The sequence below is a fragment of the Paramisgurnus dabryanus genome, chromosome 1, assembly GCF_030506205.2.
Source record: "Paramisgurnus dabryanus chromosome 1, PD_genome_1.1, whole genome shotgun sequence".
NCBI lineage: Eukaryota > Metazoa > Chordata > Actinopteri > Cypriniformes > Cobitidae > Paramisgurnus > Paramisgurnus dabryanus.
The window spans coordinates 32,997,838-33,021,660 of NC_133337.1; the positions used below are offsets into that span (position 1 = coordinate 32,997,838).

Consider the following 23,823-nt stretch of genomic DNA (forward strand, 5'->3'; position numbering starts at 1 on the left):
CGGTACAGCGTATGGACACAATCCCTGCAATGCATACACACACAGATATCATCATATACCAATAGTCAATCACTTTTAAAATTTCACATTGATTAAGACTCATCTCATTTTGAAATAGCTTGCCTGTATACACACACATACACACACTCGCGCCGACACCCACTCCCAGGTTTCATGATCTCAGTACATCATGTTTCAATAAGCATATTAACCAGTGTAGATGAGATACTCTCTCCTGTTATTAATCATGCAGAACTGTCAACGCAGCGGGGGTGCGCGCCTTGTTATCCGTGATCTCCTGTGTGGGGCGACTCCACTGTTGAGCTCTGAGACTGTTATCAGACCCACCGGCCCACCCACATCTGTCTGTTTCTATCGCACGTCAGACAGACACCAATGCAATTATTATTATAAGTACACTGGTCCAGTTTAAACAGTTCAGAGTTGTTTTCATCCGTACATCTTTTCTTTCGCCATATCCTTCCATCTATATATAAATCATCCCTCTATAAATATGCATGAAACACGTAAAACATTCTGTAATTCACACTTTTACTCAAAGTTATTCCTGGACTGGCCGCAGTTTTCTCTACATTACACAAAGGCCTCACGATTATTGCTGTCGCAGTGCTTTATGTGCGATAGGATGACAGCATCAGACTGCATTTTCCCTGCTGCGGAAGACGCTTTCTTTTTGTCACCTGTTTTGTCTAATAGCCTTTTTGCACATCATTTGTCTGTGGTAATTGTAGTAATTATTTAGCAAGCTACAGTTGGGAAAAAAGAAAAACCGGAGCCCATTAACTTGCCATAAACATTAAGACCATTTTAAACAGTCATTGGTTTTTGAGGATGGTAAAAAACCTGCACTGTATTATATTGAGAGGGAAATATGAAGAGCGGTGTTAAAAAGCAGTGTGCATATGAGAAGGGAGGGAGATATAGGATGAGAGAAGTGTGTACTTCTGTGTAATTTAAGAAGGTACAATGTAATAAGTATTTTAGGTCTTTTTACACATTTATTCTAAGTAACACTTGATCATTTAAAGGGGACGTATCATGAAAATCTGACATTTTCCATGTTTAAGTGCTATAATTGGGTCCCCAGTGCTTCTATCAACCTAGAAAATGTGAAAAAGATCAACCCAGTAACTTAGTTTTGGTAAACCATTCTCTGCAAACATGTGAAAAAATAGGTAATTAAAATTTTTGCTCCCCTTGTGATGTCAGAAGGGGATAATACCGCCCCTTAATTTGCACTCTCCAACCACGGCACTGCCATTTAACGCAGAGATTAGCTTTTTTGCATTCAAAATGGCACACAATTACAAATTGCCAATTTTGACATGCTATAATAAATTATTTTTATAGTATTTTGAGCTAAAACTTCACATATGTACTCTGGGGACACCAAAGACTTATTTTACATCTTTAAAAAGTCTTGTTAATATGTAACATAATGTTATGGGTTTACGGTAGGAAATGTACAAAATATCTTAATGGAACATGATTTTTATGTAATAACCTAATGATTTATGGCATAAAATCAATAATTTTGACCCATACAATGTATTGTTGGCTATTGCTACAAATATACCGTTCGACTAATGACTGCTTTTGTGGTCCAAGGTTGTTAATTGTATATTTCAAATATGTCTATTAATGATCTAAAGTAGTGTATGAATAAGTTGATTACCCTAGCTAGACATTGTGTCTCTATCATATATTTTTTAATAAGATATTTTAAAATATTCACACATATATGGGTCATTATACAGAAATGTCAATTTTTCTATCCATAGCCTTTACAGAAATATAACACTAGTTGAAACACCCTTTTTTATATATATTTTCAAATGAAAAAATATGTTATTTGAACAATTACATCTTCTTGAGCCATCAATGTAGCAATATTTGATTTGTATTAATTAATTCGAATTCCAAGCACTACAGAAGTTCTCGTCCCCACAGTCATGTACAGAGGGAAAATGCTTTATTTTGAGATCAAAAACAGTGTTTTCTTCCATTTAAAATACAATAATGTGTTCATAACTATCAATTATATGATGTAAATTACATCAAAAGACAAAATGCTAAATAAATATTATAAAGTATATCATGAAAGTAGTGGTCCCCTGGAGTTGTGTCACTGGTGTTACCGTTTAACAAAAAAGCAGAAATCAAAATCACACTGATGACATTTCCTGGAGATCTATGAAGAGACGCCCATATAAGTCCACTGTCCCTTTTCAGTTATCAGAAATCTTCTCATTTATCTCATGATTTCATATGAAGCTTTTAGTTTAAAGTCGCCATGAAACGGAAGTAGCGATTGCCTTATTTTCCCCGTGGTGACGTATATCCGAATGAAACGGCTTTTGAGATGAAATAAGGCAGGGCTGGATTTGAATTTGTCCATCGAGATCTGATTGGATCGTTTGAAGTTGGGTCGTGTTGCTAATTGCTAATAGCTGCGATCTTCTCCCTGACCCCGCCCACCTGCCATACTTTTGACCGGAAGTGAGAAGAGATCGTTTTGAGGAGGGGAGGAGATTTGCATTTTTGATTAAAGATTATGAGGACACACAAATTTTTTAAAAATAATGAAGCTTACAAATAAGTCATTTGTTAATAATACCACAATATTTAAAATATATATATAGTTTTTCATTTCAATTTCATTGCGACTTTAAAGGTGCAGTGTGTAATTTTTTAGAAGGATCTCTTGACAGAAATGCAAAATAATATACAAAACTATATTATCAGGGGTGTATAAAGACCTTTCATAATGAAACGGTATGTGTTTATTACCTTAGAATAAGACTTTTTTATCTACATACACAGAGGGTCCCCTTACATGGAAGTCGCCATTTTGTGCCGCCATTTTTCTACAGAAGCCCTTAATGGACACATTTTTTTACTAAGTTGTCTCCGACGAGTACATGTTTGTCTGGTGGCGGCTACCGTAGATTTTCTTTGTGTTTCAAAAGCGAGGGGAGAGCAGTGGACTAAGCCGTTGGTTGCAATTTGCATTCTCACCATTAGATGCCACTAAAATTTACACACTGCACCTTTAACCTGATAAGGAACACTGTGCCGTACACGGCACACCCCCTCCCTTGCACGTGAGGCTGCATTACGTCATTGTAACTTTGAAGCATTAAATCTTCAAAATATACGGTCATGCGGCACATCGTTGTAAAGCTTAGACTTTCGGGATTCCATTAAGCGCACACAGAAAGCATAATATGATTTTTAGCAGTCATAAAACTGTAATCTAGTTGTTAGTTACCTGAACCGGGCGGCGCCGATTTAGGATATTTACTTACCTTCAAAATCTTTCCTTTATCCGCTTCGGTGAAATTGTCCAAAACAAATTGTTCATAAATCCCCAAAAGTCCAAGGAAATGGAATATCCAAGCCTTTTAATCCAAAACGATTTGTTCATCTCACAATCTTGACATTTCTGACCGAATTACGATATAAATAGTGTATACAATAAGTTCACTAACAGACATTCGTTCGAATCTCACTTTTCATTCACGATTTATAATGAATATATTCGGATGTCATGTTTATTGTGCAATGTCTGAGGAACAAATGCGCCCCCTTGTGGAATTTCAGCCGTTCCATAAGAGGCTACGTCACTGGTATGACCTCCCTTATTGTTTGGGAATTGCAAAAAACTAGAATCCAAATGGATTAAACTACTTAATTTAGTGAATATACAATGATTGACAACATGTGGTTTGATACTTTGCAGCAGAAATTTTGTAAAATGCAGTTTTCATGAAAATTGTCACTGATGTTATCTTCCTTATGGGTAACAGCAGTGAAGATCGATTTGTTGTGTCATTGGTGTTACTGTGTTTTTTTTCTTGCACATTAAATAAAATCTTTCACATGTGACATGATGATAATTTTTAATTCATTGAATTCTGCTACACTTAAGTATTAAGCTTTAACACCTTCATAAACACCTTTTAATTTTGCTAAAGAAGTAAGGTAACACCAGTGACAAAAAAAGGTCTATGAAGTCTTTAAGTACATGCACACAAAAAATAAAAATCATGAAGCTGTCATTTATGTGTATTTATAAAATCAAAGAGTAATCTAATAATGTGGTTTAAGTTTAAATGTTAGAAAAATAAATACATTTTAAAACATCTTGCCATGCCAAAAGTGGAAGTTTCTGTAGAATGACCCATACAATAGCATATAATTAATCATGCACCCCATTTGTTTTGCTGTTATTACATGTAGTGTTTTTTTTACATAGTTGTTTTTGTATTTGTTTAGTGCGTGAGCTCCAAGAAATGAGAGAGCAACTGGATGTGGACCCAGAGGAAAACAGTGCCGAGTTCATGGGGATCCTGATCAAAGCTTTGGCCAAACTCAAGAAGATCCCCGAGACCATTAAAGCCATCATGGACCGCCTGGAGCCCGAGCTCAAGCAGATCCTCAAGAGATCCACCACCCAGATTGCAGACCACGCCTACCAGAGAGGAGAGAGCCTGGCACAGGACAACCAGCCCAGGTAAAAGCCAATACAAAGAGTTGGGACATTGATCGTAGTTTTCCCACAATGCTTTTAACATGTTTCAGAAGCAAAATAGCGAGCTGAAAATAATGTTAAGTGGGATGTTATTGAATTGTGAAAAAGTGAGGCTATAATTGTAATATTATTGGCTAAAAAACTTTGATCTGCCCGTGCCACCCTGGTGACATCAGTCGCATAGAGGCATCAAGTCATTGCTTTTTGATTGGGAAGAGAAACACGTGCTGAAAAATTGCACGTAATAAAACCAGAGACAATTATTGAGAGCGTAAAAAGGCTCTGCTTTGATTTCATGCAGGATCTTTAAGCAATTTTTTTAAGCGATCCACTCTGTGGGGTATTTGTACTGAAGTGTAATTGGTTTTCATTGTTTTCTGTCTTTCGCGCCGTTTCTCCCTCTCTCTTTTTACCCGATGACGACCGGCTGGATCAATGCTCTCATCTCTCATGCGCCATTCACACCTCACTCATTTCCAGAAACGGTGTAATCCATAAAAGTGCGCCACAGCCGGTGTCTGTCTAAGCATCGGTTTTAACGCAGAAAAACAAAAGCTGGAGAAGAAAAGACAGATAATGAAGGCTCTTAAGCAAACGCTCTTCATCCAACTCTCAATCGTTTATTTCTCTGTAGCCGTTCATGGTTGTTAATATTTGCCCTCTGCTTTTCTCCCTGATGTGAGCCTCGATGAAAGCGTATCCACCGACTTCTTCAGATAGCTTGCTTTTAAAGAAATAAATTGAGTTTATTCTTTTGAAACCGTCGAGTGTTATAACTTTAAGTGAAATGTGCACTGGTCGCAGGCTCATTCTTTTTGAAACAACTACACATTTATTTAACAAAATGTATTCATTTTGTTAACACTTAAACACAGTGGTTCAGCTTCCTCTTAAATGGGTCATATCTTATTTTTTCTATTTCATTATTTCGCCTCTGTATTCCACCTTAATGCTTAGAAATTTGTACAGTTTCAGTTGCTGAGAAATGACCAACAGCGCTGAGTGCTTTCTCCGGCTGGGTTTGCTGTCGTGTCGATTATAGTTTTTAACTTCCTTCAATAACAGCCTCTTTGCAAAGCCTGTATTACACTGTGACAGGTACTCAAAACAGATTGCATTGAAATGCTGCACACAAACCGTTAAGGTCAGGCAGAATTTATATGAAGCTTTGTTAAAACTAAAGCCGCTTGTTTTTGCCATTGCAGGTGCCATATAGAGCCAGTAAATTTCAAATTTATATTGTTAATTCTTAATTGGTGTTCAGTGTGCCTTCATCTTAAAATGCATTACTTTTACTACCATTATGGCTTGCATTCACACTATTACGGGAGTTTTCGACCTTTAAAAAAAGGTGATTTGAAACATTGTAGACCATCTTTTAATTAAACTCTGCAGATGTGCTGCATTTATTTGGGCTGTGAATAGTCCTGCTTTTGGGCTAGTTTTGTATGTCTATTGGGCTGGTTTTGATTTGTGAATCTGGCAACCCTGGCTTGTGCAGATGTTTGGTTCGGATTATATAGAATGTACATGTAAATGGAAATTTTGATCAGATTGCAATGTTTAAGATTCATGTAAACTGTACTGTCGTACTCGTAATCTTTAATTGGATTAAATTCAGTCGGATTGACAAAATATTGTGCATGTTCTCTAGATTTCTTTCCCCTACATTAAGATCAAGTAAAATTTGATTCCTCGTTATATGATCACACCCTCGCCAGGATTTATGCTACAGTACCTGATAACTTTCAAGTGATCCGTGTAAAATAGTTTCCTATTTTTAACCATTGAGCAATTCCAGTGTTTTACCTCTATGTGTCTGTGATAATGTGAAGTTGAGGAAAGGTCTCCGTTTCTATGGAAACCTCAGCAGAAAGAGGATGTTGCTCTTGCGTTCGAGTTCACATTTGAACGTGTATCTTATGATGTGCGTGTGGAAGATAAACAATCTTAAGATTATACATAAATGCAGTAAATGCTGTGCTGCTTTATGGATTATCTGTCATGCAAAATGGCCCTTTTGTCTGAATGATTGTGTAAATGAGATTCGGTGGGCTTTCAGGTATGTTTTTTTTTTTAAGGAGACTCCTACCGTGAACGAAAACATGTTTATCTGCTGTGTCCTTCTGTATAATGAGTGTTTGTTTACACGTTGTGAATGAGTGAAGGGTCATCGTTTTTCTGTCTTACACCTCCCAACGATTTTACAGGTGCATTTCACTTTAAAAAAAAATGGTTCCAACCCCTTTGATTTTTATTCGTGGATGAAGCACAATAGATGATAGATTTTTTTTCTATGAAAATTATGAGCACTCTTTAAGAATCAATAAAGATTGTGGCTGTCAAGTTTAAAGCTTGCAAATACACTCTGAAGATGGATGGGTTTTTTTTTTAACCCAAAATGGGTAAATATTGGATAGAACACGTACTGGTTTAAAAAAAAATGACACAATGTTGGGTTGTTATTATGCTACCATGGCTGAATGATTTAAAAATAACCCAGCAGTTGGGTCAATTTTAACCCAGCGGTGTGTTTTGTCACAGTATGGTTTATAACCCAGTCATTTTTAGAGTGTAAGTATCTTAAAATTTGTGACCCTGTCTGTGAAATCCAGGTTGAGTCTCATAATCTAACTATGGGATTAGGTGAACCATTGGCTTTACATGCACTTGACATAATCTCATTCTGTCAATATCAAAGTTATCAAAGTTATTTTTCACAGCATGTTCTTTACATTATGTAAGATGATTTTATTTAGAATCAATAAATCACAAAAGTGACTAGCTGGGTTTTCACAAGCAGAAATTTATTGGGTAATTGATTAATTGCTGGCAATGAGAAAGCAGACAATGCAGCCAACGAAGCACTACAGTCATGTGCCTTTCACAGGCAACAATAAATGAATACATCAGAAATAAATGACAATCAGAATGGGATCAATGTCTACTCTAAATAAAAAGTTGCATGAAATAAATCCTGATTTTGGGAAAAAGCATAATTTCTGTTTTAAGAATCGTTGGGATCAAGTCATCTATACAAGATGCAGAATAGGAAATTCAAAAATCACACATCAATTTTTACACAAAATGTTCATCTTGTCAGAATTCATTGTTCACTAAACATACTACTAGATGGATTACCTCTGTCCCTATAAGAAACCTTTTTTATTCTGTTGATCATTTCAATTTTTTTTATTGAGTTAATCCAAACATAGTTCTACGAGTTCATAGTTCATAGTTGGAAGGAAGGAAGGAAGGAAGGAAGGAAGGAAGGAAGAAAGGAAGAAAGGAAGAAAGGAAGAAAGGAAGAAAGGAAGAAAGGAAGAAAGGAAGAAAGGAAGAAAGGAAGGAAGGAAGGAAGGAAGGAAGGAAGGAAGGAAGGAAGGAAGGAAGGAAGGAATCGGTTAATGATTTGTAAATCTAATTGATTTATTTACGAATCAGACTGTGATCCAGTTCTGAAGGAAGTAAGAAAGATAGAAAGGAAAGAAGGAAGGAATATGTTAATGATTTGTGAATGTAAATTATTCATTTACGAATCAGACTTCGGTCCAATCCTGAAGGAAGGAAGAAAGGAAGGAAGGAAGGATGGACGGAAGAAAGGAAAGAAAAGGAGTCGGTTAATGATTCGTGAATCTAAATGAATCATTTACGAATCATACTTTGATCAGTCCTGAAGGAAGGAAGGAAGGAAGGAATCGGTTAATGATTTGTGAATCTAAATGATTCATTTATGAATCATACTGTGATCAGTCCTGAAGGAAGGAAGGAAGGACGGAGGGAAGGAAGGAAGGAATCTGTTAATGATTCTTGAATCTAAATGATTCATTTAAGAATCATACTGTGAATCAGGAAGGAAGGAAAGAAAGAAGGAAAGAAAGAAGGAATGAAAGAAGGAAATCTTTTAATGATTCGTGAATCTAAATGATTCATTTACGAATCATACTGTGATCCAGTCCTGAAGGAAGGAAGGAAGGAAATAAAAAAGAAGGAAGGAATCGGTTAATGATTCGTGAATCTAAATGATTCATTTACGAATCAGACTGTGATCCAGTCCTGAAGGAAGAAAGAAAGAAAGAAAAAATGGAATCTTTTAATGATTCATGAATCTAAATGATTAATTCACGAACCATACTGTGATCCAGTCCTCGAGGAAGGAAGGAAGAAAATAAAAAAGGAAGGAAGGAAGGAAAGAAGGAAGAAATCGGTTTATGATTCGTGAATCTAAATGATTCATTTACGAATCAGACTGTGATCCAGTCCTGAAGGAAGGAAGGAAATAAAAAAAGGAAGGAATTGGTTAATGATTCGTGAATCTAAATGATTCATTTATGAATCAGACTGTGATCCAGTCCTGAAGGAAGAAAGAAAGAAAGAAAGAAAGAGAAAGAAAGAAAGAAAGAAAGAAAGAAAAAAGGAATCTGTTAATGATTCGTGAATCTAAATGATTCATTTACAAATCATACTGTGATCCAGTCCTGAAAGAAGGAAGGAAGGAAATAAAAAAGGAAGGAAAGAAGGAAGGAATCAGTTAATGATTCTTGAATCTAAATGATTCATTTACGAATCAGACTGTGATCCAGTCCTGAAGGAAGAAAGAAAGAAAGAAAGAAAGAAAGAAAGAAAGAAAAAATGGAATCTTTTAATGATTCATGAATCTAAATGATTAATTTACGAATCATACTGTGATCCAGTCCTGAAGGAAGGAAGGAAGGAAATAAAAAAGAAGGAAGGAATCGGTTAATGATTCGTGAATCTAAATGATTCATTTACGAATCAGACTGTGATCCAGTCCTGAAGGAAGAAAGAAAGAAAGAAAGAAAAAATGGAATCTTTTAATGATTCATGAATCTAAATGATTAATTTACGAACCATACTGTGATCCAGTCCTCGAGGAAGGAAGGAAGAAAATAAAAAAGGAAGGAAGGAAGGAAAGAAGGAAGGAATCTGTTTATGATTCGTGAATCTAAATGATTCATTTACGAATCAGACTGTGATCCAGTCCTGAAGGAAGAAAGAAAGAAAGAAAGAAAAAAGAAAGAAAGAAAGAAAGAAAGAAAAGAATCTGTTAATGATTCGTGAATCTAAATGATTCATTTACAAATCATACTGTGATCCAGTCCTGAAAGAAGGAAGGAAGGAAATAAAAAAGGAAGGAAAAAAGAAAGGAATCAGTTAATGATTCTTGAATGTAAATGATTCATTTACGAATCAGACTGTGATCCAGTCCTGAAGGAAGGAAGGAAATAAAAAAAGAAGGAAGGAATTGGTTAATGATTCGTGAATCTAAATGATTCATTTACGAATCAGACTGTGATCCAGTCCTGAAGAAAGAAAGAAAGAAAGAAAGAAAGAAAGAAAGAAAGAAAGAAAGAAAGAAAGAAAAAAAAGAATCTGTTAATGATTCGTGAATCTAAATGATTCATTTACAAATCATACTGTGATCCAGTCCTGAAAGAAGGAAGGAAGGAAATAAAAAAGGAAGGAAAGAAGAAAGGAATCAGTTAATGATTCTTGAATGTAAATGATTCATTTACGAATCAGACTGTGATCCGTTCCTGAAGGAAATAAAAAAAGAAGGAAGGAATCGGTTAATGATTCGTGAATCTAAATGATTAATTTACGAATCAGACTGTAATCCAGTCCTGAAGGAAGAAAGAAAGAAAAAAAGACAGAAAGAAAGAACAAAAGAAAGAAAGAAAGAAAGAAAGAAAAAAAGAAAAAAGGAATCTGTTAATGATTCGTGAATCTAAATGATTCATTTACAAATCATACTGTGATCCAGTCCTGAAAGAAGGAAGGAAGGAAATAAAAAAGGAAGGAAAGAAGGAAGGAATCAGTTAATGATTCTTGAATCTAAATGATTCATTTACGAATCAGACTGTGATCCAGTCCTGAAGGAAGAAAGAAAGAAAAAAAGACAGAAAGAAAGAAAAAAAGAAAGAAAGAAAGAAAAAAGGAATCTGTTAATGATTCGTGAATCTAAATGATTCATTTACAAATCATACTGTGATCCAGTCCTGAAAGAAGGAAGGAAGGAAATATAAAAGGAAGGAAAGAAGGAAGGAATCAGTTAATGATTCTTGAATCTAAATGATTCATTTACGAATCAGACTGTGATCCAGTCCTCATGTTTAACTCACTGACTCAATGATTTGATCGCAGTTGTTAACAGCTCATCGGCTGGCAAGACATAGATTTCGGAGTACATGATGACAGGATTGTCATTTTTAATAGCGTGCATGTCAAGCTGTCATCTCCCACCTCTTGCTTGCTCCTACCCAGATTTTCCTGGGACAAATGAGTAAACTGCAGAACAGTCAGACAGCTGTGTGTCCTCCTAGTGGACCCCTAGACTTTGACAGATGCTGCTAATTGTTGTCTGTGAACAGCTGGCTGTGCCCAACAGGGAGATTCTGTCAACACCCTGCTGGTGTCATATTCATTAGAAATGGAGAACGAACCACTTTTTGGCTCAGTTCAGATGATGCGGAGGGATTTGCGGGAGTCAAACTCACTGCAATAATAGAGTTCGTCTCGGGAATGTAGATGTTCGCTTGCGTTTTGTTCGGCTGTGTAGGTTTAGATTATGCTTAGTCAGACTGATGAGTTATGAAAAAAAGATTTCTATGTTGACGGACCAAAAATTTGATTTCATTTATTCATACTTTAACATAAACATTCAATCTAGAACTCAGTGCTGACAAAACAAAAGCCATTATTTTTTACACTCAATCAATTTCAATGTTTTTCTCTCTTTTCTTTTGTCTTCAGGTTGTTGTTGGAACTGATGGAGCTGTTGTTTGATAAGTTGAATGCAGTGGCCCAGGCTCACAGCGTGGTTTTAAGTCACCTGCAGCGGATTGTGGTCTCTCCCAATGGAGCCCAGGAGGGAATCAAACTTTACGAGCAGGCTGATGTGTATGCCAAAATCCAAACTGTTCTTCAGGTCAGTCCTTGCACACTAATTCATTAGACTGTATCCAGGTAATTGGATGTTAAATATGGATCCTGATAAGTTTGGAAAGAAATGTATTGCAATATAGACTTTAAAGACTAAGGGAGGCATTACTGTCACAACTCATACCTACTTACCTACGGTATTAATCTTAGTCTCATCCCATGCCGGACATAAATGATACTGCAAATCATGTGTCTTTGAGATGAGCTATTATTACCTTTAAAGTAGTTGGAATTACAATTTTCAGCAATGCAATGGGTACGTAATCACTCACCCTAAAAATGATGTGAAGTTCTAGCTCAAAATACCCCATAGATAATTTATTTATACATGTTAAAATGGACACTTTGTAGGTGTGAGCAAAAATGTGACGTTTTTGGGTGTCATTTAAAATGCAAATGAGTTGATCTCTACACTAAATGGCAGTGCTGTGGTTGGATAGTGCAGATTAAGGGGTGGTATTATCCCCTTCTGACATCACAAGGGGAGCCAAATTACAATTATCTATTTTTTCACATGCTTGTAGAGAATGGTTTACCAAAACTAAGTTACTGGGTTGATCTTTTTCACATTTTCTAGGTTGATAGAAGCACTGGGGACCTAATTATAGCACTTAAACACGGAAAAAGTCCCCTTTAACAGAAAATTTAAATGTAAAAAACTTTTCCACTTTTGCTTTCCCTTAAAGAGATAGTTCACCCCAAAAATCTTGTGTTGTTACAAACCTTATACATTTCTTTATCCTGTTTAACACAAAAGAAGATTTGTTGAGGAACCAATCAGACGCCCCATTGACTTCCATATTATTTTTTTCTTTTATGGAAGTCAATGGGGCCTCTGATTGGTTCCTCAAAATATCTTTCTTTGTGTTTATCAAAACAAAGAAATTTAAACAGGTTTGTAACAACATGAGAGTAAGTAAATGATGACAGAATTTACATTTTTCAGTGAACTACTCCTTTAAATAACTTCTCCCATCATTTTTCTTTATCTCGCTCTATGTGTGCTCTCAGTGTGTCATTTTCCTTCCTGTCTATAGCCACATGCTAGAAAGCATCCAGTAGTGTGGACAGGCAGGAATCATGAGTGAGAGCCAAGAGGGGAGCGAGTAAATGGGTTTGTCATCACTCCATCAAACAGGGTGAAAAGTCAGACTCTGACCTTGTACTTTCATTTTGTTCTTCTCTTTTTTTTATTCCTTCTCTCAGAGTGGTCTGCAGAGAGCAATAACAAAAGAACAAGCTCGGCCCTGCCTACTGTTGCTAAGGCCCTGCTGAGCTTTTTGCAGACCTTAAGTAGCGAGACGCGTCTTCATGAGAAGTGACTATAGGAGTCAAAATACGCTATTAACTTTTGTGTGAGGAGGGTCGACCGTGTGCACGTGTACGGCTTTATTTTTATGCGGCCATTACCATGAGAACTGCACACTTTAACTAGAGTAGCAAAGTAGTTGCGTTTTGTTTTATTTTAATTTTTTGAAATGGCCTTGCTTCAGTCTGTTAAAGGGTCTAGATATGAAGAGACTCGGTATCTAAAGGTCCTTTGATAAAAACAATGATGTAGTAAATTATTTAAATGACAAATTTAAAGGGATAGTTCGCCAAAATATGCAAATTACCCCATAATTTGCTAGCGGAAGCTAGTAATTATAGTTTATCGAGTATTAAAGGTGCATTGTGTAACTTTTAAAAAGATCTTTTGAAAGAAATGCAAAATAGTACACATGACTATATTATCAGTGGTGTGTAAAGACCTTACAAAATGTACTGTATTGTTTTTATATTGTTTTTATCTACATACATCACGGGTCTCTTTACATGGAAGACGCCATTTTGCGCGCGCTATGTTTCTACAGTTGCCCTAAACGTACAAACTGCTTCATAGAGCGGATTTGTCACTACGTTGTCTCAGATGATGATGTGTTTATCCTGTGAGCGCTATCTTAGCTTCTCTATGCATTGCGAAATGGGGGGTGAGCTGTGGACTGAGCCATCTGTACCAATTCACAATCTAACCGCTACATGCTGCTAAAATCTACACAGTGGACCTTTAAATATGGATTTTTTTCGTACTAAATTGTAGGGATGTGCATGCATGTCCTTTATTCATTTCGATTAATCCAAAGGTCTGAAAAACGAGTACTTGATTTACTGGGGGCGGGGCAATCAAAGTGTACATGTGCTTCTGAAGGTCTTTATTAACCCACTGGAGCCGTGTGGATTACTTTTCTAAAGGATGAATGCACTTTTTTGGGCTTCAATATCTTAAAGGGGACAGAGAATGAAAAAACATTTTTAAATGTCACCTTGTCTTTGTTGAAAGATGGTAGTCTACCCGCATTCACAAACATACAAAAAGTGCTAGACATGCTAAACATCTCAGTCTCATAGAAATTCCTCTTTTAGAAATGTCAGCCAGAAAACGGCCCAATCTGAAAAACTGATGCTTATGACATCACATGCATCTAACTGCCCCTCCACTTTAAAATAATTGGCTACATTTTTGAGTGGCAGCAAAGTCAGCCAATCAGTAATGAGATTGCAAGTTAAGCCAGTAGGGGGAGCCAAATAGGTGCAAAACCACTTGTTTAAAATCCCCCACCCTAATAGAGATATCTGAGAGAGGTTTTTAGGAAGCTTCTAAGGCATTACAGACCTAAACAAAAAAAAAATGTCTACATGTCACATCACAGAACAAGGATAAATACCCCATTCAATCATTCTATGTCACCTTTAAAGGAACAGTTTGTAAGAAATGTATATCAATCAATCATAAAATGGCCCTGATATGTCACTAGACATTAAGAAATCATTTTCACCTCAAATACTTATTTTACTGACAACAGTGGTCCGGCCAGGATATTTTTATTTAAAAAGTGGAGTTGCAGCCCTCAACCGATGTTTATGTTGTCATGTTGTGTATTGGCCAAAAGTTTTAGCCACAATCCTACATACTGTTCCTTTAAGCACCATTTACTACCTTTGTAAAGCTTGGAAGATTATGTGGTACTTTTTATTTATTGATGAACTATACTTTTTAATACAAGGTGAAGTTCTCATTTTGTTCTTCTGTAGTAGGTCATATTAAGCCGTAGAGTTTGTGGGAAGCTCATAAATTCTGTGTAATTAAACCTCAGAAAAATAAGGCTACTTACCAACAACACAACACTGTATAATGTTTTGTTTAATTCAAATTCTAAGTTCGAGAGTGTTTTATGTCATGACTTTTCTTTGGGGGTCTACAAAAGGATGCACCCTCACGAGTGTTGGGAGGGCATGCTGAAAAGTTTGAGAGCCACTGCTGTAGGGTAACGATTTTCTTAATAAAGGAAGTATCTTATGGCTTCGATGAAATTAATGACATTAAGTCTTCAGTGCGTTTCTGTGCCGAGCGGGCTGGTTGCCAGGGGCTGTGTAGTCTCCCGTGGTCATGGTGTGAGATAATGTAAGCTCTTGATTAGAATCCTCATTAAGGGAGATGAGATTTTCTCTGTCATTTGTGTTATTTTATCCCTTTAGAAGTCTGGGCTGATCCCTTGCCTGGGTGCGTTTGCGGTGAACCGCATTATGCCAGAAAGCATAGATGTTCCCCATCAAATCAGCTTCGTATCTTTTCCATTTTCGTTCCTATTCTTCATCTTTCCCTGTTCTTATATAGTGACGCTCTTAAGCTATATACTGTTATATCCCTGTGCTCTCTTGTGTGACTTATGAAAATTTGGTCTCAGGTGAGAATTAGGGTCCCAATGAGATCTAATGCTCAGGGCACATCCTGGTCTTCATAATGTCACTTGCTAGGTTTTCTATCTTTGGCGTATCCTCTTGTTCTCTTTTAAGTGTAGATGTGACCTTTCTTTTTTTGTTCCCAGGTTTTGCCTGTTTCTTTTGGCGCTTTTCCATTGCATAGTACACCACAGTTTGGTTTGGGTCAGGTTGGGACAGCTCACCTCACTTTGGCTTGGTTAGCTTTTCCATCAAATCTAGTAATACTTCGGAGTGGGAGGGATATTTGTGTTACCTACTGCTGTGACATCATATAAGTGCGAGCGTCGTGTACATTCCCATGCATTCATTTATTTCTCTGTGAAATTAAAATTGACCACCACAAATAAATGTTTTGCACATTGCGTTTATCACTACCTCACATGACAGTTTCTGTACAAACACCCGTGGCGTCGGTTGACGCGCTTCGCTGACGGTACATTCACATGGGTCGTAAGCGTTAACGCTTAACGGAAGGCTTGTCTGAAGCGTGGCCAACAGCCAATCACTGTGGCCGCAACACAAGCTCCGGTCTTCCATAAACGTAATTGGCTGGCTCTGCCTAGGTTATTTGCATAAGGCGATATGATAGGCTAACGCACGCGTTGCTGCTTGAAAAGTTGAGAAATGTTCAACTTCTGCCGCGAGCAATGGCACTGACGCGGCGCTGACGGATCCACAATTCAGTTCGCCAACGCTTGACGTCACCCATTAAAAGTGAATGGGAAGTGTCAACGCTTACGCCCCGTGTGAATGTACCGTGAGCCTAATTTAAGTTGCATTTAAACATATATGTGGACGTGCGTGTCGCGAATGTGCCGCCACAACCTGCAAATCTGGAAAAAAACTGTTATGGTGTTCTTGATTCACAACCTGTAGATGTTTTTCATTGCTAAAAAGGAAAGCACAGATGACAACAGGTTTACTCGAGACAGTGCAAGCTAGCATGAAGGTAAAGTTAATCTTTTACATTATAGCGATGACGCTGTAGTGACGATTTTCTCAGACCAATCAGTGATCTTCAGTGTTTTCGCGTCAAGTTTTGGTATAAGCTCGGGTCGTTTGGAAACCCGACCGAGGTGGTACTAAAAAAAGTATCAGGTACTACGTACTGGATACAGTGGAAAAGCTCTCAAAAGTAAGCTGACCCAACCCAAACCAAACCGTGGGGACTGTGTAATGGAAAAGCGCCAGGAAGGTATCATGTTGACCTTTCTATTACACAGAAGACATGTGGTTCCTGGATAGACAGAACTGGGAGTTATGTTATAATATTTAACTCGCTTGTTGAACTATAGCTCAGATGAGACAGCTGAACAAAAGTTTGGGAATGTCAGAGTCTATGTTTAGACTTTGAATCCTAGTTTCTAAAGGAGTATTTTATTTAGTTTCATGACATCTGTTTTAGACAGTTTGAAGTAAATAGATATAGATTTTCTCAAGTGGACTTTGACTATTTTTGTCACTTCTTGATCTGTCCCACATCATTCTTCCTTTTTTAATTGGAAGCACTACACTAAATACTTTGTCCTATCCCATCTTGATGTACAGTATAGAGACACTATAAATAAGCAAGTTGAGGTAGCTTAAGGGCCTAAATGTTAACAATTGCTTTGTTAGACCAACTTGACACAGCAATAGTAGATCGACCAATGGCAGGAGTTTGGGGAGAGGCTATTTGGTATACATTTGGTGCACATTTAAGTATTATTTTATGTAAATAAGGGCATACTCAAATTTTTTATCAAAGAGCTACAAGACTTCCCATGCCACCATTAAAAAGTCATAAAGAAAAAGGGTAAAGGAACCAAGAGTGTGAGATTTTTTAAAAAAAGGAAAGGAAATTACAAACTTTCCACTTTGACAACTTGTTTAGATTTAGTGGGAGCAACACGGCCTTGGAGTAATTGAATTATACAGCGTTAGTGAGGCGTTTCATGCCCTGACAGTGATTGGTCTGGCAGCAGAGGGAGAACCAAAGTGCTTCTGTTTTATGTCGGCAAGATAGACGGACACATGGCCTCTAAATGAGCTGTTGTGTACTCGCATAAATGATCTATTGTAACCGGCCACGGCCCGCATATTGCTCGTGGATTTGAAAGACTTGCACCGCGGGGTTAATGATCATTATAGTGAGCTGTTCATTTCTATGTTTTAAACCCAGCGTTCTTTTTTTACCCCGGCTTTATGGTTCTGCCACACTGTTGTTTTGAAAAGCACCTCTCATGTGTTCATTAATTACAGCAGCAATTATGCGTTCTTTCGTGATGGGCATCTTTGTAATGGCTGGGCCTGTAGTTGACCATACGGTCTATTCTAGTAACCCAGTCTTAATGAGACGTGGCGAGCATTAACCTCCATGTGCGGTATGCAATATTGACATTGAACTTGAGTATGTCAGAGATAATGTGCACATTGCAGGTTGAGGGGAAGCGCTTACTTTTGAATCCATAGATGTCTGGTGAAGATATGTCTGTTTGTCAGTGTCTTAGGGAAATCTACTCTTTAATTTGATGACTTGTCACGTGTTGTTTTGTTTCCTTTAATAAATTCTTTTCTTCCTTCATTCATTAATTTTGTTTGTTTTTCGATGGGTTTGTTTTTCTTTGATTTTGTTTTGTTTTGTTTTCTTTGTTTTTTATAATGTCATTCATTCATTCAATAATTCAATCAATCATGCTTTGTTTTTTGCTTTGTGTTTAGTTTAGTTTAGTTTAGTTTAGTTTGGTTTGGTTTTCTTGTTTGTTATTATTATTATTAAATAAATAAATTAGTTCCCTCCTTCATTCGTTCCTTCGTTTTTTTTTATTGGTTTGTTTTTTTTATTTTGTTTTGTTTTAAGTCTTTCACCGCAATTAAGAGAAAACGCTTCCCCGCCAATGACGAGATTTTCCGTCTTTCCGCAACTTTTTAAACCCAGAAGTATTGCTCTATGGCAAGCGGCTGCATGTCCGTGTCTGTTTTAAAGATCGCTCTGAATGGGATCTCTATGAAAAGTCCGTCACAAAAATTGAATTATCTCTTCTTTTTTGATCAAAATGTGGTGTTTTTGCAGAAACCTACCCATATTCAAAAGCTGATTACAAAAGAACCACTGAAGGTAGGATGAAACGTTTTTTTTTTTGGAAAGCAGAGGGTCTGTTCTTTCATTTGGTATATCGTATGTTTATATATTTAAAGAAGAACATTTTCTGGAAGGCATTAAACTTTGGTGAAAATCATGAAAAACGCTGGCGCTGGCTGGCAACTTTTTTAAAAAACGCTGGCGGTGAAAGAGTTAATAATGTTTTATTATTACATAAATAATTTAGTTATTTTGTTTCTTTGTTACTTTGTTCCTTCGTTACTTCGTTACTTCATTCCTTCGTTACTTCATTCCTTCGTTCCTTCATTCCTTCATTCCTTCGTTACTTTGTTCCTTTGTTCCTTCGTTACTTTGTTCCTTCGTTACTACGTTACTTTGTTCCTTTCTTTCTTTGTGCCTTTGTACCTCTTGTTACTTCGTTACTTTGTTCGTTCGTTACATTGTTCCTTCGTTCCTTCGTTACTTCGTTTCTTCTTACTTTGTTCCTTCGTTACTTTGTTCCTTCGTTACTTTGTTACTTTGTTCCTTCGTTACTTTGTTCCTTCGTTACTTCATTCCTTTGTACCTTCGTTACATTGTTCCTTCGTTACTTTGTTCCTTCGTTACTTTGTTCCTTCGTTACTTTGTTCCTTCGTTACTTTGTTCCTTCGTTACTTTGTTCCTTCATTACTTTGTTCCTTTGTTTCTTCGTTCCTTTGTTTCTTCGTTCCTTCATTACTTTGTACCTTCATTACTTTGTTCCTTTGTTTCTTCGTTCCTTCGTTACGTTGTTCTTTCGTTACGTTGTTCCTTCGTTACGTTGTCCCTTTGTTTCTTCGTTCCTTTGTTACGTTGTTCCTTTGTTGTGTTGTTACTTTGTTACGTTGTTACTTTGTACCTTCATTCCTTTGTACCTTTGTTACATTGTTCCTTCGTTACTTTGTACCTGCGTTACTTTGTTACTTCGTTACTTTGTTACTTCGTTACTTTGTACCTGCGTTACATTGTTCCTTTGTTACTTCGTTCTTTTGTTTCTTTGTTCCTTCGTTACGTTGTTCCTTCGTTACGTTGTTCCCTTGTTACGTTGCTCCTTCGTTACGTTGTTCCTTCGTTACGTTGTCCCTTTGTTACGTTGTTCTTTCGTTACGTTGTTCTTCCGTTACGTTGTTCCTTCGTTACGTTGTCCCTTTGTTACGTTGTTCTTTCGTTACGTTGTTCTTCCGTTACGTTGTTCTTCCGTTACATTGTTCTTCCGTTACGTTGTTCTTTCGTTACGTTGTTCCTTTGTTTCTTCGTTATTTCGTTTCTTCGTTACTTCGTTTTTTAAAGTTTTCTTTGATTTTGTTTTCTTTGTTTTTTAGTATTCCTTTCTTCCTTTCTTCCTTCATCCTTCCGTCTTCACTTTCTTTCTTCCTTCCTACATTCGACCGACCAACCGATCGACCAATCAAACACAAAGTGTTGTGTTTTTTGTTTAGTTTAGTTTTGTTTGTTATTATTATTAAATCAATTATTTCGTTCCTTTCTTAATTTCTTCCTTCATTCATTTTTGATTGGTTTGTTTTTTATGGTTTTCTTGTTTTTTATTAATAAATACATTTTGTTTGTTTGTTTGCTCCTTCCTTCCTTCCTTCGTTTGTTTGTTCGTTCATTCATACATTTATTTATTCAATCATGTTTTTGTTTTGTTTTAAACAATTTTTTTGCCATTTTACATTTTTATTTTGATGACAGAAAAGTTTGAAAAAAACCCAAAAAGATGTATTAATAGTTTATGACTACGACTTTAATGCTTCCTTTCTTACTTATTTTGCTTTGAATTATCAACAGCACAGCCAGAAAGGATATTTACCAACCCACCATCTCTAAACCATCTTAATCTCTAAGCACAGGCTTAGGCTCTAAAAGATTCAGCCCAATTTGCTGTTATTGATCTTTTTTTTAAACCCCAACAGAACCAAAGCTGAGAAAATGTTGGTTTTAGTCTTTTACATGCTTTACATAAGAAACCTTAAAAAAACAATCACAGGTGTATTCTTCATATATTACATAGCAGTGATAGCACATGACAATTAAATAATCTTTATTGGTCAAATCCCACATGATTTATTACCAGAATGGTTTCACTGAACAACCGTCTGACTTCCAACTTAAACAAACAGCAGACAAATTTTTATTTTAAACGAATAGGTCACTCAAAATGCTGATTTTCACGCAGTGAAAGTGAATAGTGACCACTCTTTGATTTTAAATTTCATTATGTTCACTCATAAAACAATGGCATTGCTTCAAAACACTTGAAATATCACGCAAGTACATGTTTTTAAAGTTTGACTACCCCTGACCTCCACCCACTTTAGACTGTAGAAGAAAGAACAGCTTAAGAATAAAAATGAATGGTAAAAATAAAGTGTTAACATTTGTATGAATTGTCTCATTAATTCTACCTTCTCTGTTTCATCATTATAAGATGCTAAAAATACACCTAAAATGTCTCCCACGAGACAGCTGTGACAATATTCTGATTTATTTGTATGCATAGGAGGGTAAAGTCTAATGAAACGGCATGCCAGAATTTAAGCCGAAGACAACAAAGAATTTAATCAAGTTTTTAATCAACATGTCATTTTCTGTTTCTGCTTGAGGTATCATATTAACATATTACCTGGGCTGGACGCATCAGGTAGCATCAGATTTAATATCACGGTTATGATCAGTCAGGTATTGTAAATATGCTCTTGGTATTGATTGTTTTACTGTCAGAATCCTTCTTGGAAAAATTGTAAAGTTATAATCTCAGGAGGGCTTTACAAGAGCCTTGTTTATTTCCCCTGTTTCTTAAAGCGCTCTGCAGACATCTATCATCAGAGAGCAGGTGCTCACCTGCACATCCTTCACTGCTGGTTTTCTTCTTTAATTAGCTTGATTTGTTGGCTAATAGAGGGGATGAGTGCTGTTTTTCACTGTTCATTAAATGAAGAACATGTCCTTAAAGACAAGGTTGATTTGAAAACCCAGTAAATTCAGTTTTTGGGGATTATTTTTGTCTGTTTATTGCGTATGCCCCCTGGTTATGCATGTATACTTTTAAATAGTTTAGAAAAAAGCTAAATATTGATGACTCATCCTGCACTACACAGATTTCTGTCCAATCAGATGCTTTGTAGGATAGGGCTGCAACAACTAATCCATCAAATCGAAAATAAGCGATTACGAATAGTGTCATTATTGATTAGTTGGTCTGTGACGTCACATGCTCCCGCACCACTATCATTTTGGACGGTGTATGTGCCGCGTGTGCTTCATACAAGGCAGGCGAGTCGAGCTGCAGATGGGGTGGCATGTTTAAAGATTATACAATGTGTGGCTTTTGCACTTTTTAAAGCACACATCTACACTCTTAGAACGAATGTGTTAAAAACAACACATTAGTGTTGATTCTGGGACAACACACTAAATGGGCGATTCTCACGAAATCCAGATTTTGTTTTTTTTTTAAAGCCCTTGATGCCAATTTTTTTGCATTTATTAGATTAATGTCTGAACTTACTATAACCATTAGTTTTTAGAGAATTTAAAAAAATGTTTCCTATAGAATTATTCACATTTTTTAGATTATCATTATCAACAATGATCATTACCGCAACATGATATTACATTAAATATATGCATTTACAAACTCATGTTTCGGTAATGAGAACTAAAAAGTTGTCTAGGTACTATGACAAACAAAATTTTTACTTTTATCTGGAGTGAAAAAATAAGAACTGCTTAGCTGGTAGCCATCTTGCCTGTCATGGTCAATTATGTCCCTTCCAACTAATTTTTATTTGAAAATGTTAGTTCCTTGAGGGCTTAAACAATGATTGAAAATTGTTGCGGAGGATGAGAAAATTGGTCTTGGACACATTTATATTCCTTATTATTGTCTCTACATTTACCAATGATCACCAAATACCACATGTTTCTTTACTGTAAATGTTTATAGTATAACATGCACTGAAGCTTTTTATTTTTTAGATTTTTTAATTATAAATATTTCCATGTCAAAGAACCCAAATCCAGTCATGGACACGTTGCGGTAATGAAAATGTCCCCCTTAAATGTGGAAAAAACAACAAAATTGGTTCGTATGATGTCATTTGAAATTTGCAAAATAGTACATGAAGAAATTATTGTAACTGTATGCTTCTTATTTTGATACTCTTAATTTGCATTTACTTTTTGTTATCAAAATGTTTCATGACACCTCATAAATCTAATTTCGTGAGAATCAACAAAATGCGGTGTCCCAGAATCCACCCATCTCTGTGTTATTATTGAAACAACACATTTTAACACAACTTATATTTTAACACAAAATCAATACAAAATAACACATAATGTGTAATCAATTAATCGAAAAATAATCACCCGATTAATCAATTATGAAAATAATCGTTAGTTGCAGAACCTATTATTGGATGAAAATGGCCCCACACCCCAAAGCCATTTGATATGACACATTTTTTATAAAAAATTATTATTATTGTTTTCTAAAGATTTTCCCTGCCTTTGAACACTTTGTTAAACTTTGTAACATTGAGTTTCAAGAAACAGAATTGTATTGTTGTAATGGTAGTGGACTACTGACTCTCACATACACGCATTCATGGACATCACAAATGCACCACAGTATTTATTATCTGGTGCGAAAAGCTATTTGCTGTTTCTCTCTTGTTTCCCAAACCTATTTTCAGCTAGTCTTTTCTTGGAGGAGGCCATGAATATTGATTTTTTTCGTCCCTTATGTTAAAGTGACCTAGCCTCCGATAAGGAGAGAGCCTATGGGATAAGAGTCTGGAAATGGAATTATCCTGAGTTTCCGGCACATTTCAGCTATTCTGTACTTTTTATTGTTTTGGCCTTTCTCCTCAAAAACAGGTCATATTTAAATACTACAATGGTACTACATACTGTATATATACTACATATATAGACTTTTTAGGCGTGGAGATTTTTGTATGTATGAGTCCAGTTTGTGAAATACCAATGAAATGACTAAAGTGACATTTCTGAAAATAAGGCATTTTAATTAATTCAGTGTTTTGTGTTTTAGAGTGTTTTGTTTTGCATCTGAACTCTTTATACATATACTTCACATTTATATATAATGCAATGGGCAAAGATAACAGATAAAAAACAGATAATCTTGTAGACAACATACAGTATATAATATATTTACTCGCTGGTCCCTAGGACATGATTTTTCCATGTAATCACAGAATGATAGAACTTCATCTTAGTAATGTTTGTTAGTATTTTTCTATCCATGGGCGGCATAATTCATAGGTGGGACGCTCCATTGTCTCTTTGGATGTGGTGCTTTTAGATATTCCTCCAGTTTGTTCTGAGTGTTTCATTTGATGAAGCCGTTTCTGTTTCCACCTACTCTTTTGGAGTTTTAAATGGACATGGCACTGCTGCTGCCCACGCTTGTTTC

The 23,823-nt window shown here is 36.2% G+C and overlaps 1 protein-coding gene across 1 annotated transcript in view; it reads left to right on the forward strand.

Annotated features, from left to right (window-relative positions):
• The window catches only part of exoc4 (exocyst complex component 4), a 198,521-nt gene that overhangs the window by 24,229 nt on the left and 150,469 nt on the right, over positions 1-23,823 (forward strand). The window contains exons 6-7 of the mRNA XM_065289682.2: positions 4,300-4,537; positions 11,330-11,504. Coding sequence (XP_065145754.1) covers positions 4,300-4,537; positions 11,330-11,504 — 413 coding nt within the window. The remainder of the gene's footprint in view (positions 1-4,299; positions 4,538-11,329; positions 11,505-23,823) is intronic.